This window comes from Abramis brama (genome assembly GCF_963993115.1).
Source record: "Abramis brama genome assembly, chromosome: 15".
Lineage (NCBI taxonomy): Eukaryota > Metazoa > Chordata > Actinopteri > Cypriniformes > Leuciscidae > Abramis > Abramis brama.
In genome coordinates this window covers 24,846,246-24,857,148 of record NC_139977.1, presented here as the reverse complement: position 1 = coordinate 24,857,148, position 10,903 = coordinate 24,846,246, and the positions used below count along the sequence as shown (strand labels likewise).

Genomic DNA, 10,903 nt, shown 5'->3' with positions numbered 1-10,903 from the left:
CACTTCAAATATCAGCTCCGTCATCCAATAGCAATATAGACCTGCACTCTCAGTCATTCAAATTAATGATTCCTTCCTGAATCCGACATTGCTAACCTTTGCTCATTATCTGTAAGGAAAGAATAGTGGGTTTTGATCCTCAAATTTATTTTATTTTTTTACCATGCCAGCAGGCCAGCCAAGACCACGATACAATAGGCCTTTTATTTCAGCAAAGAAGTAATTTATCTGACAACCTATCAACATTCTCCATATACATTTTTTTGTTACCACATCTTCCTTTTCTAAGGCCTTCAGAGTGTGTCCTATTCATGCAGGCTAAACACCAATGTCCATGTCCTTGTGTGGCTCTGTGATAATGATGGATTGGGATCAGTTTCTATGGCAACAAGAAAGAGGCAGCAGTGCTGGATGTGTAGCCGGTCGCTTGATCTTTTACCCCCGTTTCCTTCTGTTGCCATCCAGAAAACTGTCCATGAGAATCAAATTGAAATCCAGGCAATCAATTCTGGCAATCCAGCTATTCACGGTTTATATTCATGCATATATTTAGGGCTACTGAACAACATAATGCAGAACAAAATGTTATATAACCATTACTAATGTGGTTTTTGTTACTATTTATAATGTAATCACTCCCTTGAGGGAAAACGGCTATTTTTTTCAACATTCTCAGGTTTCTCCGTCAATTATCTTCATGTATATGTATAGAAAGTAAAATTAATTTGGATCAGTTCAAACTGAACTAATAAACTGATTTCATGCATTTAAATGGGGCTATGTAAGAATTTTCATGTATTAATCGCTTCATTTAATGCCCATATGTGAACTGCTTGTTACAAAATTTTTAAAAAATGAGATCTTCCCTAACTTCCTAGGTTGTCAATGAAAGCCTGTAGACTGAAGTACTCAGGAAGCTTTTTGCCGGGAAAATTATAAGGATACGACGTTTACGAGATCCATTCTTCCGTTCAATGACACATGAAATGAATGCTTATACAATGTTCAGGCTCATGCTGAAAGACCCATTCTGTACTGTAATATCAATGTGTCATGAAAAGAAAAGGGATTAATTCCAACTATAGCCTCACAAAGCCAGATCTGTAAAGTCTTTAGTTTTAAATATACTATCATAACTGTGTAATCTGAATCACCTCATCTGTTTACAATATTCCGATGAATTATGCTTCCGGTGAATTGCAGAGCACACATATCCACATCCCCATGATCAGATGCTTTCTTAACTGCTGCTTTCTCAGTCATGCTGTCATTTATTTTGTGTGTTTGTTTTGTTATTGAGAGGAAAGCGTGCGACACATAGGCCTAGGCTATTTACTGGCTATTCATCTAAACGTTACTCTCAGCAGCCTGTACGGTGTCAGGGTGTTCGTTTACAGATGCAAAGGTATTTCCAACTTATTTTTACTTCCAAGCTAAGAACAAAAAACAACTTCACTGTGAGTATATCAGAATCACGTTCGGCCTCTTGTACGTTAGGCTACGTGTGCACGAGTGCAAGCACGAGCAATAAGATGCTGTCTGCAGTTCACTTAACGGCCACCAGTGTCGCTAATAACAAGGTTTTCTGAATTCTACATATAGCCCCTTTAATCACTTGTTTAGAAGTAAATAAGCAAGATTAACTTTAAAATGAGCAATTTAAATAAGCAACATCTTGGGGTGTGTGTGGAGTGGGGATGAGAATTTAAGTGATTTTATTACTTTGCTGTACAAGCTCGATTCTGTCACAACTTTACATTGAACATTGATCCACAATCATGCTACTTTATATCAAAACCTGCTGGAAGAAAGTACCACGCAATGATGAAATGAAACTTCATAAAGCTGTTGAATCTTTGGCGAAAAGGAAAAGACAGAAAATAGTGTTCGTCCATGCTGCAAATTTTACATTTCAAGAAATGGAGGACTTGCAAATTTTAATAATTTCTTTCACCTGCAGTGCTAAAATAACTAACAATCTACTTTCCCTTTCTCTTATGCAAGGCAGTATCATCTCAAAGTACTTGTCTTCTTTACAATTACAATGGGACCAGGATGCATCAGATTCACATTTAAGGCAAAATGTGTTTGAAAACAGAGAACAGGTGTTCAAGTCAGGGTTTCTTCACTGGATTTTGATGATAAACAATAACAATGTTCTTTTTTATTTGAATGTTCTTAACATTTGTGCAATGGCTGAATTTCAACACAATGCTGCTCACAGTGAAGAAACTATCTGAATTTAAGTTTAGCTGCACTGTTAGAAGTCACAGTGGCCTACTGGGATACAATCAGCAAAGACATGGTCCCTTGATATAAATATGAACGGGTCATTCTAAAAAATAGGTGCCTTTTGAAGTCTGATTAGGTCATTTTTAAAGTAAATTTTTACAACATTCTATGTTACATAATGTTTAACCATTAATAAATGATGTGTTATTATATTAATTTCAAGCTACATATAATTTTCACAATATTCACAATATCAGACTGTTAATTTACCCTAATTGACCAATTTGCCCTACTGACAAATATTACAAAATATGAGATAAAGTGTTTAAAAAACTAGTGTCGTATTGCATTCTGAAAGTATGATAATGTCATTAGGAGTATTTCTGAGCTACGGAAGTATTTTTTTTATATATAAAGGGGGAAATATGATGGTAACACAGTGCTCACATAACCTTTATAATATAAATCATGTGCAATAAAATACAATATATATAGAGGGAGTCTATAATTTTTTGTTTTACCAAATGTACACAGGCCAGAAAATGAATCCACATGATGAAAGAAAATGAAAAGTTAACATATTTTTGTTCATTTGTTTAAAAATATACATACAACAGTGGCATCGGCTATTCATTAAAGTATTTTTTATTTTTTACATATGTGACCCTGGACCACAAAATCAGTCTTATGTGTAATTTTTTTTTAAATTGAGATTTATACATCATATGAAAGCTGAATACATACTCTTTCCATTGATATTAGGTTTGTTAGGATATGACAATATTTGGCCTACATACAACTATTTGAAAATCTGGAAACTGAGGGTGCAGAAAAATTGAAATGTTGAGAAAATCACCTTTAAAGTTGTCCATTTCTATAGGCGATTGTGCTGCATCCACTCACAAAAATATATTTGATATATTTAAGGTGGGAAATTTACAAAATATCTTCATGGATCATGATCTTTACTTAATATCCTGATGATTTTTGGCATAAAAGAAAAATCGATAATTTTGACCCATACAATGTTTTGTTGGCTATTTCCACAAATATATCCGTGCGACTTAAGACTGGTTTTGTGATCCAGGGTCACATATGAAGGACTTAAATGGCACCCTTTTTGTAGAATGACCTGAATGATTACTCTCTGTCAGCATTGTAAATGGTAAATTTCAAACAAACACAAAGAGAAAAGATAAAGTAACAAGTAAGTGCCAAAAACATGTCTTGTAGTTTTGCTTCATACAAAATCATTTAGAACATGATAAATGTGGTCCGTTCTGTAGTTCTGTTCTAAATCGGACTTTCTTTGCTCACTGAATAAAGTACTAAACGTACCACAATACTGAACTAAATATGGAAAATCATCATTTATATTTTGGAGACTGGGGTGGAATAAACATTCACGCACATATATATATATACATACACACGTACACATAAAAAAGTGCCTTTTTGTGCTTCAATTTTTTAAATTCTTCAACAGTTCGAGGGTCTGATCAGGTCACAATGAAAAAGTGTTTGCCATATTAATGGACTGTAGACAACAATCCAAGTACAGCCTAAGGCCTCACCGGAAAAATCCATCATAAATCTCTATTTGCTGTGGGCTAGTTATCAACGCATAAGACCAAACAAGAGTCACATACAAAGACATGCACAGTTCGCATCAGATTTCAAATGATCCATATCTGAAATTTCTGACATCTAACATATTAACAGCACTGATATTACACACAAGTCTGAAAGGAAAACAAAAACAAAAATAACACTTCAAATGACTGTTCTTTGAAATACTTTGAAATAATAATTCTAGGGTGAAATATGATTATTTTGCTATGTTTTGTGTAATATAAAGTCAGGAGTCCAAAGAGTCGTTCAAAAATCTCTGTAAAACCAGTAAAAGAAAAATTAACTAGTTCATAAATGATATGTAATATGTTGTTATCTTAAGGGACAGTTAGGCTACCATTTTGGCCAAGTGATAATGACTTATGTGCCCAGGATGGTTGACTACATTGGTATTCCGAAGCTGTACCCACACAGTGTCTGTTTGGTGATGAGTTGGATTTTGAAGTCAGATGAAAACTTCCAACATCAATCCCCATCAATAAATAAAACTTGTTCTTTCAAGAGTAACTTTCTCTGTGGCCAAACATCTTTGTCAAGAGCCATTCCTGCTGGCGCAAGCATGGAGCACTTTTTTGATTCATATTGATCGTCACAGGGAAAGGATTGTTTATTCCTTGAATGAGACTTTCAGCCTGGCAGAATAATATTTCAGATTATACTTGTTTTGTGATGAGCTGTACATAAGGCCAGCCTTGGTTGAATGAAAACTCATTCTCAGTGTAACTTTCACTTCAAAATGTTATAGATGCTGGTATTCATTTCACAAGAACTCGGAGTGTGTCTCATATAGGGGTTGCTCAAGAGTGCTACATCTTTCTTAGGCACTGAAACGTTCTCCCCACACAGTTTCGGGGGTTGTTTTCTCCAACAATTGAATTTATGTTCTGAGGGGATTAACTAAAAATGTATGAGTTTTAAAGAGATTTGGTTCATGGAGGAGAAGGGCAGCAATTCCTGTGCCGTCCAGCAAGGGGCACTAGAAGAAGCGAGACCTCCGAATGGTCTACCTCATGCTGCTGTTGAAGCTCGAGTTGTTGCTACTGCAGCTTTCCTCATATGTGGGAGGCGGCTCTGAAAATTAGAGTAAAAATAAATAAATAAACATTTCTGCATTAAATTTGGTTACATAATCAGTTACAGTCACACTGGGACAGGGTCATGTCTAGTTCATAGAGATCCTAGATCTTTAAATGAGAGACTTACATTTGCTGCTACCAAGCAGTGTCGGGTGTAATTCATTACCAAGTCATTAATTACTGTAATTTAATTACTTTTCCCTTGAAAAAGTAAAGTAAGAAAGGGATTACTCTCAATTTTTCTAATTTAATTACAGTTACCTCTGATGTAATAGCATTAAAAACTGTATAGACTATAGAACAGTTCTATATAAAATAATGACATCTGAATGACAATTGAATGTCTGATGTTAAATTGTATGTTTTTAATGTAACCTCCCTTTAAACACTTTGGTCAATTCAAAAAAAAAATTATTATTCATTTCATTTGAAAGAATTAAAAGAGCAGTTTCATGTCTATCCTTGTATTGTTCAACTGGTCGAGGTTGATATGGGATTTAGAAAGTAATTAGTAATAAGCAATGCGATACTTTTTAGAGAGAGTAATTAGTACAGTAATCTAATTACATTGTTGAAGATGTAATTAGTAGCTAGTAATTAATGATTTTTTTTAGAATAGTTTACCCAACACTGCTACGAGGCTAGTCGATCAGTTCTGCCTCTATACTTTGGGCCAGTGTAGACTAGTTTAAATAATTTCACTTGTGCTTGCTCTACACATGTAGACAAGTGACAGCTTGTTGCACACTCTTACATATTTGAGGGTTGCAACATTAACCTTAGTTGAAATGTAACCCCATATATAAACTAAATATTAACAGAAGCCTTGCAACTAGCTGAAGTGAATTACTTTTTTTAATTTAAATTTATTTCAGTTAAAATGTATTTTATTTCAAGTGACGAAGAATTTTTTTAATGGTTTTAGTTAACTATAATAACTCGGGTAAAAATAAGTTTGAAACATCAACTGTAACCAGATAAACTGACATACTCTACATTCTGACATTCAATGCTACTTCTGTTTCCAAATCTGAATGCTGCTTATTAGATCAATTAATAGCACGTTTATGGCCTTGTGACCTACAGTAAGCTTTGCCTTTTGCACAACTAGATTAAGTATAGAGATAGTAAAAAAAATTGACATAAGATTTACATAATACATAAATTTACATAAGATAAACATTGACCAGTCAACTAGCAAAAAAAAATTATCCTGACGTCGTCATACTCAGATTCTAGTCAGAATGTGAGTCTGATACTGCTCCATTGAGCTGTGATTATGGGGCGTGTTTCAACCGAACCAGGAAAGAAAATGCCTCTGCACTCAATTGGATAGACCTACAACCAATCAGAGCAACGGAGTAAGTGACGTATGTTCTTCATTCATCTTTCCGATCGACAAATGCCTTGATCACGGTTCTCTGTCCCTCTTTTAAAATTAATGCGCTGTCGATATCTTCTATAACGTACGCGATGGCGGAATCTACACATCTCAATTCTCCAGCGGCAGTCAACTTTGTTGTAAACGAATTCAACCCAAGTGCTCTTTGGTGACATGGATGATTACGTTACTGTTGATCATGTCCGTCATCGTATATAGCCCGCACTGACAATCTGATTGGTCCGAACAGCTCTGGTTCGAGCATAGTTGCTCCACAACGGATCAAGTCCAGACCGAACTTCCGACCTCAAATGTTATGGGCGGGGCTAGTTTCGGCTGGCATCCAGGCTAAAAAATAATGGGATTCCTGTGAGACTTTACAGAACGAGGGTAATGACCTTCTCAAGAATCACTCACCATGTGGGTATTCCCAGGTGCTGTATTCAGGGGGCAGGATGAGAGGACAGGAAGTGGGCACTGGCGTTGAATTACCATCTGTAAAGAAAGGTATGGTGGCCCCTGTGGACAAACAGAACACAGGCGCAGAGCCGTCTGAGGATTGGATGTTCTGCTGGCTCTGTGGCGGGACCGGACCAGACGCGTGACCGGAGAGAGGCATGCCGGACGGGTCCTGCTGAGAATGACTCTTGGTAGGGATCTCCTCGCTGTCTACTCCTCCAGCACCCAGCTCACCCTCCAGGTTGTCCTCTACAGGAGGTGCGCTGGGGACTACGGATGCAGGGCTGAGGCTCGGCATGGCAGGCATCGGGGCGCCGTGAGCAATGGGGTGCGGAATGGAGGGAGTCAAGTTGACAGCAATGTTCCCAATGTATATGGGTAACGTGACCACAGCCTCAGGAGATTTTAAGGAAACCTGCGAGGAGACAATTTCTCAGACGCACTTCATGATATTAAGCTATGATGAATCTAAAATTGAAAGACTACAGCAGTGCAATCTAAAAATATACTAAAGCAATAGTTCACACAAAAATTAAAATCAAACGTTCATGAGAGAAAAAAATCAATGTCGGGTTTGTGCACAAATCCTTATTTTGAGTCGTATTTTTATAATGAATGATCTGTTACAATGACAAAATTGATTTGAATGATTTCTTCATGAATCAGACTGATTTAGTTTTTCGAAAATCATCTCAGTGAGACGAATCTTTTCAATGAACTGGTTGAATCAGGCCATAAAACTACTCTGAATAATTGATTCATAAATCAGACTGATTCAGTTCTTGAATTCAACTCACTGAGTCAGAACTTAAGTAATCAGTTGATCTGGTTCACAAAACTACTTTAAATGATTATTTCATGAATAAGACTGATTCGATTCTCAAAGTGAGCTCGCTGAGTCAAACATTTTTGATCCACTGATATAATTTATCTGAATGATTAGTTCATGAATCAGACTGATATGGTTAGTCAAAAATCATCTCAGTGAGTCTTCAAAAATCTTTTCTGTGAAATGGTTGATCCAGGTCACAAAAGTGCTCTGAATGATTCATTCATGAATCAGACTAATTCAGTTTTCGAAATAAACCCACTAAGCCAGAACTTTTCAATGAATCAGTTAATCCGGTTCACAAAACTGCTCTGAATGATTCATTCATGAATCAAACAGTTCCAACAAAAGGAGAAAGTTTGGAGTCACATGAAGGTGAGCAAATGATGAAGATGAAGGTTTTTTCTACGGTTAAGATTTCCTGTCCCATACCTGGATAAAATACTCAATGTCAATGAGGCTGCAGCCAGTGAGGCCTGACTGAGGAAGAGGAGGGACGATGATCTGCTCTCTCCACTCTGCATGTTTGCCACCCTTCACCCCGGCACCCTCGACCTCTGCTATGGGCCGCAGATCGAACACTGGCCGCTTTGTCTTATATGACACTCTCTGCACAGACATACACAGTTATAATGAGTGCCATTATCTGACAATTTTACATTATATGTACATTAAATCATCAACCACAATTCTTGGAAAATGTATTTTTTTTTTATTATTATTTTTCTCACCTGAATAAGGCTGGCCATCACATAGCCGGTGTCTTTACCAGACTTGTTATGGATTTCAGTAGATAATTTAATAATCTGTCCAGGAGTGTATCCTCTCAGATCACTGCAAGCCTTCAGCATGAGCGTGCCTGTTTTTACCAGGAGGTAGGTAAACTTTTTTGTTGTCACAGCACAGCTGGGTTGCTGGGAAAACAAGGGCAGATAGGAATTGGTAAGCAAGACAAAAAAAATATTTAAAAAAATATTTAAATAGTTTGTGCCAGCATAATGTGATATTATATTGTAAAATATGTGTGTATATATTATTTTCATAATACCTTATTTTATTGGGGGCATAGCTAATCAATAAATGTTGGTGAAGTCTCACCTCTATGTCTGGCAACTCATTGAGGTTGAGCACATTGAGAAGGTAGAAGGGTCGCTGGGTCTTGTAGTCCTTTGAGAAACGTGGAGTGTCAATAAAAGCCCTAATTTTGTACAAAATCTTCCCAAACGGGCCTTCGAACGAGGTTGGAACGGATGCTACAATGGACGTAAAAGAAGTTTACTTAATTATACATTGCAACTTTAATGAACAACATGTACTACTATACGGTTAGAGTTAGGATTGGGTTAGCAGCATGTAATTATTTCCTGTTATTTCTTTGCAACGTGTAACGTGCAACAAGGACACTGTGCCGAAGTTATTTTGGACTTGTCAAAAGCTTTCCTATTCAAGCCACCTTATAAAATAATCATGTCTTTGACAAAAAGACCAGAATGCTGAATAATGACAGGATGATGTTAGAGCTCACAAATCAATAAAATGAATCAATACAACTCTAAGTGCTGTCATTCTAAAGCTGTTCTAGAAGCAAAACATAAGCAGAAGGCTCTGACAGATGAATAAATAATAGCAAACCACACATAAATTCAACCAAAACAACCCACTGATATTAAATAGAGTTATCTCTATTTTTGTATTTGCATGTTTTATGCCAAATGCATTCCTGATTAATGGGCTGGAAAGCCCCTCTTTTGATCAGATCCTTGTTCATACAATCTGTCAGCAGAGGGCGCAGCTGCAGACTCATTAAGTAGCCAGGAATGTTGCTGTCCTGCTTCCCCTTAATAGCTCATTATGGGGCATGTGTTTGTGCAGGAAGGGGCAGGACCATAACAGGAATCATTATTACAGGTTAAAATTAAACCCTTCTTCCAGCCTCTCATCCTGCCTCAGAGGCACTCAGAACCTTAACACACCTGAGTGTTCTCCGTATATTGCACACATCATCCTCATTTAATGGCAAACATTAAGTTTCTCTGAATGAAAATGCTCTTTAAAATTAAAATGAAAGAAATTAAAGAGAATTACCTGGAATGAGAAACTGAAAAGGAAAGCTGTGCTCACCAGCAGACAGAATACCTGTAATGGCAGAGAAAAGTGTCAATTATAATATAGTTTTGTGACATTTCTAACTATTAATGTCAAGTATTGCTGTTTGATAATGATATCAATGAAAGTGTTACTGAAAGTGTGCATATCTAATTTAGAATTATATCAACTAAAAATCATATAAGCACAGCAGATGTCATTAAGTACTTCACTATCGTGAGAAAACTGTATTGTGGAGGTGGAGGTCTTGTTAGTCAGAATGACTCAAATAGGACGGCGTATCTATAGATAAGCATGCCGACAGTTGTAACAATGCCTTCTTCTGTGCTATCTACCTGGGGATTTCCACAACCTCAGAGATTATTCACAGAACTGAAAGGATTTGCATCCACATTGTAAATATACTGTAACTTGAATAAAGCACTGGGAATGTACACACCTCCACCTCTTTTTTTATTTTATTTTTTGCATGTGAATGCGCATGAGCGACAGCGTGCTCTGCCTGTGCTTGTTTATCTACTCGTTCATATTTGGCAGTAAAATCACATTGCAAGGGTGTTGTCTGATTTGAAAAATGTACTTGAGTTAATGTGCGAGGAGAAAACGAGTTAAGTTAACACCAGCCATCATTACTGTATAAATCTGTTCTTGTTTATAAGTCGCAGTCCCCGACAGGAAAAGGCCTCTTAGAGAAAATGATGGGAAATTCACTGACACAAGCAGCTCGGAGAGCAGACATAAAGTATCAACTGTCTGTTTGAGCTACACTTGTAGAGTTTGTCAGGAAGTAAGTCCTCAAAAAAGAGGCATTATTTCAGGACCTAGGGTTGACTAAGGCAACACTAGCCTAGCTAACAGCTTATATACATCATTTACTGTACTAAAAAATGACATTTAGCAGACACTTTAACCAAAGTTGCTTGCAGTGTATTCAAATATTGAATTTATACAAATTAAGAACAAAACAACACACATAGCAATGGCAAACTCCATGTATTTATGTTTTGACCTCAATCATTTCAAATCAGTTCATACAACGGTTTTAATGCATTGTTAGGTTCATGTTTGGGGAGCATGTCTATGTTCCCACAGCCCTATGTTCCCACAGGAGGGAGACTTGTCTGGGATGTAATTGGGCTATCCCTGTACTAGCACAAGCACTAAAACTTACCCTTCATAGGGGACTAG

The 10,903-nt window shown here is 36.8% G+C and overlaps 1 protein-coding gene across 2 annotated transcripts in view; it reads right to left on the bottom strand.

Moving 5' to 3' along the window:
- Positions 1–271: 271 nt before the first annotated feature.
- arrdc1b (arrestin domain containing 1b) overlaps positions 272–10,903 on the bottom strand; it is a 39,845-nt gene continuing 29,213 nt past the window's right edge. For both annotated transcript variants that reach the window (XM_084137577.1, XM_084137578.1), the window contains exons 3-8: positions 9,695–9,745; positions 8,708–8,862; positions 8,341–8,523; positions 8,042–8,218; positions 6,739–7,195; positions 272–4,935 (exon numbers count right to left, since the gene is read on the bottom strand). In XM_084137577.1, coding sequence (XP_083993703.1) covers positions 4,868–4,935; positions 6,739–7,195; positions 8,042–8,218; positions 8,341–8,523; positions 8,708–8,862; positions 9,695–9,745 — 1,091 coding nt within the window. In that variant the 3' untranslated portion in view covers positions 272–4,867. The remainder of the gene's footprint in view (positions 4,936–6,738; positions 7,196–8,041; positions 8,219–8,340; positions 8,524–8,707; positions 8,863–9,694; positions 9,746–10,903) is intronic.